General features: G+C 35.7%; 1 protein-coding gene across 5 annotated transcripts in view; it reads right to left on the bottom strand.

Annotated features, from left to right (window-relative positions):
* Nucleotides 1-1,978: 1,978 nt before the first annotated feature.
* LOC112115850 (WD repeat-containing protein 47) overlaps nt 1,979-6,882 on the bottom strand; it is a 42,552-nt gene continuing 37,648 nt past the window's right edge. For all 5 annotated transcript variants that reach the window (XM_026655491.1, XM_026655493.1, XM_026655492.1 and 2 more), the window contains 4 exons: nt 5,468-5,638; nt 4,795-4,926; nt 3,440-3,658; nt 1,979-2,611 (listed from right to left, as the gene is read on the bottom strand). In XM_026655491.1, coding sequence (XP_026511276.1) covers nt 2,469-2,611; nt 3,440-3,658; nt 4,795-4,926; nt 5,468-5,638 — 665 coding nt within the window. In that variant the 3' untranslated portion in view covers nt 1,979-2,468. The remainder of the gene's footprint in view (nt 2,612-3,439; nt 3,659-4,794; nt 4,927-5,467; nt 5,639-6,882) is intronic.

Raw genomic sequence — 6,882 nt, 5'->3', positions numbered from 1 at the left:
AAATAACTGATTAGAATATTAGAAAGGGTAAAACAATTTGGCAAGTACTTTATGGTAGATTGTGATAAAACTTGTCTATTTTCTCTCATATTACATTGTGCTTTATGCGTGCTCTGACCATTAAACAGGTACTGGTAAAATAAATGAATCTCTTTTTGTCATATAAAATTTTTCTTTCTAATAATAAAGTACCATATAAAGTCATACATTGGTATGATACAACAGTGCAAGAGACAAAGTCGAGCTGAGTCTAGAAAAATCTTCATCTCAAATAAAAGTTACTACATTTGGATGTTGGACTCTTGCTGACTGGTGAGAAACAGCACTAAACTCTTAAAGTGGTAAGAATAAAGCTGATCAGAAGGGTCAATAAAGCAAAACAAATAATATCAAGTTACATTTTCCAAATGATAATGGAGCTGTGAATAAGGCCTCACCAAAAAGCAACACACAGTCATCATATCAAAGGGAGGGGTAGCACACCTACAGGATAGATGGAGCTATGGCAATTTACCAGCTGAGGATCTCCTCACATTTTCTACCTCTTTGATGGGTGTATTCCAAATTATTTTCCTCACACTCAGTGGTTTAAAGGTGCTGTGTGAAGCTGCGGACAAGACACCATTTTGGGGGGAAATTTCCCCAATATGTTGTTTGGGTATTCTCAGATGCATGGTTAGGTGGTCTGAAGAGCACACAGAGGATAACCTTGGAATCTCTCAACTGTTAAAAATCAGAATTTGTATAGCTGCATGTTAACACAAATCACAACAGGGAAGCAGTGATTAGGACACAGAAATGAAAAATGGAAGAGAAACCGAAGTTTTGTGGTAGTCAGGAATTCAGTTGAAATAAGATGCTCAAATTTTGAATAAGATCTAGCAATTTCCCTGCAATAGAATTAACATGCAATCAGTGTGTAACAATATTGTGTGACTGAGACCATAGATCATCAACCAGCTATATGTATGGAAACAAGACAGGACAGAAGAACTAAAACTCAGACTTAACTTCAAAATTGTATTGGGGGTCTATATGTAGAACAAGAACAGGCTTCTATACAGTAGCTCTGATAAATCAGCTACTAAAGAGGATATGGACGGTATAAAGTCTTCATCGTCTTTTAATAACATGTAAACCTAGAGTTGAAACGTGGAGATTTATAAAAGTAGTATAAAAGAGACCAGACTAAGAGATAGTGAAATAAGTAGTAGTTGTGCTTTCAGGTGTCAGAGGTCTTTATTGAGATTATAGCAGAGATACACTTCCATAATAATCTTTTCACTTTTATACAATTAGTTAAAAAATGCTTGCTACAGTGAACCAATAATTTAATTATTAAAACCAAATAACTGCATTTCAAATAAATAAATAACCTAAAATTTAAGGTTTTAATTTAAAAGGAACTGTACAATATGAAAATATAACAATACTTAAACATTAGAATCTAAAGTTTCATAGAAATAAAACTGCAATTCTGCATTACATAAACAGTGCAAGAAAGAAAAATCCAAAAATGCTTCTAGACTGGGAAGTTAAATGATTTAATTTTTTAAATTATCATGCAGACAGCATTTTAAGCCATGCTGTTGTCTATAAGTGTTAATGGTACCATTTTTCTTTGAGAGAACAGCTAGCCATTTAGCTCACTGTGATAACTGCTGCCAATCCACACTCTTTTCTACAGTACATTATACACAGAGGTATTCTGTTGCATTCAGAATGAAACATTACATGGTTTCTGGAGCAAACCCAACATTTTACTTTTTGTTTCCAACATCAGCCTGTTGAAAACAATATCATGTAGTAAAAACAGCAACATTTCCCCCAGTTTAGGTGAAAAGCAAAAACACACTATATAGTGGACTATCATCAAGAAGCAGTTACTGCCTAGTCACCTTTAAAATTTTACAATTATACGTACTAAAAAAAAAAAAAAAAAAAAAAAAATGTTGAAAGGGAAGAAAAAAAAAAAAAAAAAGTCTGACCTCTGGTTGACAAGTGATGCATACAATAGAAGTGTGAAACAGCAGAAGTAAATTTTTATCTTCTACATTTATGTGGAACTAGTTACTGAGTTGTTTAAAAGTGTAATTCGGTTTAAGTTTCTATATAAAATTGTCATTGAGGCAAAGACCAAGGAATGCAATTAATACTAAACTGTAAACACATCATTAATCTTACTTTGAGTGCACATTGACAACATAAGAGCTCTTCCAACAGACTTTGGCAACAAGACTACAATAGGTCACAGCAGCAAGAGTTCACATGGAAGACTGAAAGCACTGCAAAATAATACTAACACACCAAGACCTCCTAGCAATCAGAAAAATCTGTGACAAGTGCCTCTTCTTGCTAAGACACTCTCCTGGTCAGATGCTGCTCTTTGAATCCCTAAATTATTATTTTTACAGTCCAGTAGTCTTATTTCTCTGTGCTTTATCTGCATACGTTGCCTTAGTTGCACTCTAACCATTGTAGGTCCAAAGTGTTACAGTTCTGTCTGCAGAAGATGACAAGAAGGATAGATCTTGCGTATGCCACCTACACTGAATCACTTTGTCCTTATGTTCCCCTACCACCATAATAGGAAGTTGCTTAGTAAGGTCCCCTAGGAGAGAGAAATAGAAATAATTACTTGTTTTGTGAACACTTAAAATAATTTTCTTGAATAAACTCTACATATCTATTTCACCTGCTAAATAACAAGTTACTTCATTAGATGATAACTTAAAGGTACCTAAAGAATATTGTTACAGGAAGAATGCACACAAACCCTTTCATTCACATTAAAGGGGAAAAAGTCTATTTTGGAAGGCCCATGACAGTCTTCCTTTCAAATTCTATAATCAATATAACTGACTGCTATAAAGAATTATTTAACATTTATACTGTAGCAGTGCCTAGAGGCCAACCAGGTTGGGACTCCATTGTGTTAGGTACCATACAACTGTTTGCAACACTGGTATTCATAAACTAAAGTTTAAATACAAATTAATGGTCCATAAAAATCAGGTTGATTGGAGGACTTGTTCAATTTCTTCCTTTTGACTAATCCCTCCCTCCCCCAGAAAAGGTAAGCCAAGCATACATTTTTCTTTGTGGGTTTGAGTTTTCTGCACACCACCTCAAAGCAGAAGTCCAGTCATTAAACAGCTGCAAGTTGTTTCCCATACTGCAATTATATTCCTTAATCATATTTATATGTCAGACTATAATCTTGACTGTAATAAGAGCAATCTGTTGTGAGCTGACAAGAACCATAGTCATGTGTATTCTAAACCTTTTAAATTTCACTTTATAGCCTTAATAGATTTCAGATTTCTACATTTTCAGAAATGAATCTCTTTTGATCCAAACTTTCTTACAACCTCTGATATTAACAAAACACACTTCACTGCTCAGTTTTGCTTAATACACTTCACATCAGATGAATTACCTTGCAAGTCTGTCACCTTTATTTTCATATCATAAGATCCTGTGAGCAAGTAGTGAGCCCCAGGAGAGAAGCGAACAGAACGAACATCACTGGAATGAGGATGATAGCTCTGTACCATTCGTCCGCCTCGAATATCATACAACATGCAACTGGAGTCTTCTTGCCCTGTAGCTAGTAGGCGACCACTAGGATCAACTGCAACAGATGCCACAGCACTACCTATAAGAAGAAAACGCCGTCCATAAACTAATATAGACTTATGGATATGTTCTGCATTCTTTTGAATATAGAAAGGTTTGAGAGATGTTTGTAGAACCGTTAATATTAAAAAGGTAAAGAACATATCTAGCCAAGTTAAATGTACTTTCAACTCATTTTGTCTATATTAAAAGACAAGTCTTATGTCGTATTGCCCCCATTTTATAGTTTGCCTTGTAGCATATGCTGATTTCTAATCATGGAGTGGTAGCAAAGTCACAGTTAAAGCTGCATGAGAGAATTGTGTTTAACAGTGGAAAGAGATTAGGAGTATCTGTTCAATGTTTCATCACAGAAAAAGGGAATATCCAAGAGTGTTGGCGGGCTTTTAATTTTCTGCATAGTTAGAATCCATAGCAGAATAATGGATTTATAAATATATTGGCAATAAAGAGATTATTTTGAAAAACAAGTTCTGTACCTGACTCACTTTTTTCAAAATACTTCTTGTGTAGAATACTGTACATCTGTAGTTTAGACAAACACCATCCTTTGTGCATTTGCATTTTGGAGTTTGAGAAAACATGTTTTTATTTTCTGACTTGAGCTGCATCAGTTTGGAAGTGTTTCATTAACTATATGAGGACATCACTTGCTAGGTAGTGTCCTATGTCGTTTACACAACAGCAGATTTGCCAAATTCCAACAGCCATATTTAACTCCAAGGTTGATGTTTTTAACAGCCTAATATTCCTTATAGCCACCATGTTTACATTTGTTATCAATAAAAAAAAAAAATCAGTTACAAAGAGTGTCATTCTTTGTAAGGCAGTTTGTCAGTCTAAAGTGTTGATTTTTTTGGGTAAGGTTGTACATTTTCTCTGTTTTAGAGCATCATGTAAGCTTATAGTGCTATATAAATAGCTATTAACATCAAAAGGTCACAAAGCAAAGAACTAACCAGCTTTTGAATGGATATACCAAGTTTTTGTTGTTTTTTTAAAATGAGTAACTGGGGATTGTTTTGAACAAGCCAGAAGTCTTCATTTTACAATACAAGATCCCTGTTCTCAACAAACCAATGACAAGAACAATCTTTAAAATATGTAATTGTGCAAGAGCTTTTTTATTCGGTGCGAAAAGAGCAATAGTGTTACCAGTTCCATGAAATGTTGTTCCAACTACACGAACACAACTCGGTACTCTAAGATCCCAGAATCTTACAGTCTTGTCTTGGGAACCAGATGCAATCATCCACCCACTCCATGTATAAAGTGCTAAAATATGACCTGTAGATAAGAACATGTTTTACTTTACTAGTATTACTCATTCTTTAAAGATCACTACTGAATTCTCTGCATATTATTGTTCTGAATATGCACTTACACATTAAGTAGGATCATCATCAGCATACAATTAGTAGATTAAATGTTATATTTTGGTTTGAAGAAAGTAGTAGTCTTGGATAGATCAGAGGGTTGGAGGTAATCAACTTGCTCTCTTCAGAGAGCCTTTGTTAGCAGATTTCTGTAGGTCTCAATTTATTATCTGTTACTCCACTTATATGCATCTCTTGGGAAAGGTTGCAATGTGGCATGGACTGAAGAAGTGCCACCAGTACAATGGCAACACCCTGCTCTACATCTTCCCTAGCATTTGCAGGGAGACAAAGGGCTTAAAATATGTAACGGTCTAGATTAATGAAATAAAATCTCTCCTGAGCTCACTGTTGATAGGACAGAGGTGCAGTCCATAAGAAGAGCATGATTTGGTCACTGTTGTTACCAGTGCATAGAACAGATTGTTACTGTTGCATTTTTATAAACATACCAGTATGGCCACTCAGAGCATGCAGGCCTTGACCTCGCTGGCAGTCTGTTGTGTAAATATTACAGTCTCCTGCTCCAGCGCTAATTAAAATAGCGCCACCACTTTCTGGGCCTTCCATAAAAGCAAGATCTCTAATTGTCCCATCATGCATACTGAACTCCAAGTCTGGTCCTGAAAAAATTTAAAATAAACCAAGAACAGAGTGAGATATACTTTGTTTAGTATAAATTAATTATGTAATCAATTAAGCAGTTATTGTAACAGTGCATTAGTATTAATTAAAAAGCTTGAGTTTGATACATGTAACAATTTCAAGGTGGAGAATATAACTTCATAAACATAGGATAAAATTTCACACTTAACGGGCAAACTGACAGATTTCTGTGTATCAGAGTATATTAACTTTCTGTTTCTTCAGTATTAGTTAATCCCTCTGTGAGAGGTTCACATCTTAACTGAAATAAAATACCATGAACAAACATATTGAAGTCTAGCTCTAGAATTGAGAATCAACTATTGGTTGAACATCAAGGGTATGTCTACACAGCAAAGAAAAACCTGTGCCTGGCCTGTGCTAGCTGACTTGGGCTCGCAGGTCGGCTGCAGGGCTATCTCCATTGCTGTGTAGACTTCTGGGCTTGGGCTGTAGTCCGAGCTCTGGGACCCTCCCACCTCGCAGGATCCTAGGGCTCGAGCCTGGAAGTCTACAGAGCAATGCAATAGCCCTGCAGCCCGAGCCTCTTGAATCAGAGTCAGCTGGCACAGGCCATCGTTTTTTCTTTGCTGTGTAGACATACCCTTGATGTTCAACCAATAGTTGATTCTCAATTCTAGAGCTAGACTTCAATATGTTTGTTCATGGTATTTTATTTCAGTTAACAAAAAAAATCCCACAGTTATCTAACTGAAATAATATTGTCAATATTAAACCAGTGACATTAAAATAAGAAGCATATTTATGCATGTGCTGAAAGACCAAGTCCCATAAGATTATCTGTACTTCTGTGACTGGATTATCCTGGAATATATTTATCAAAGTTAAAAATAGGCTAATTATCTTGAAATTCCTGACCAAAACCTTCTGTCAGATTCTGCTTATTTATTAATATTTTTCTTAAAGAAACCAAAAAAGTATGCCAGGCACCTCAGAATAAACTCTCTTTGATCTCATCTGCATATTAGTCATTAATCTGTCGCTGCTGAGTATCTTCTAGCATTTCAAACTTCCAAGCAGGATTTCCCTTCCCCCCAAAACAGGAGTAAGTATAAATCAGGTACTCAAAGTTTCTGATCTGGAGCCCAGGTTTGGCAGCATTCTAACCCAGTGGTCTCCAAACTTTTTTGATCGTGCACCACTATCAGTAAAAAAATTTTGAGTACGCACCCCCTGCCGCGCCGAAGCCAAAAAAAAAAAA

The sequence above is a fragment of the Terrapene carolina genome, unplaced genomic scaffold (assembly GCF_002925995.2).
Source record: "Terrapene carolina triunguis isolate 2854851 unplaced genomic scaffold, T_m_triunguis-2.0 Scaffold210, whole genome shotgun sequence".
Taxonomy (NCBI): domain Eukaryota; kingdom Metazoa; phylum Chordata; order Testudines; family Emydidae; genus Terrapene; species Terrapene triunguis.
Note: the sequence above shows the minus strand (reverse complement) of the source record. Positions and strands in the feature narration are given on the sequence as shown.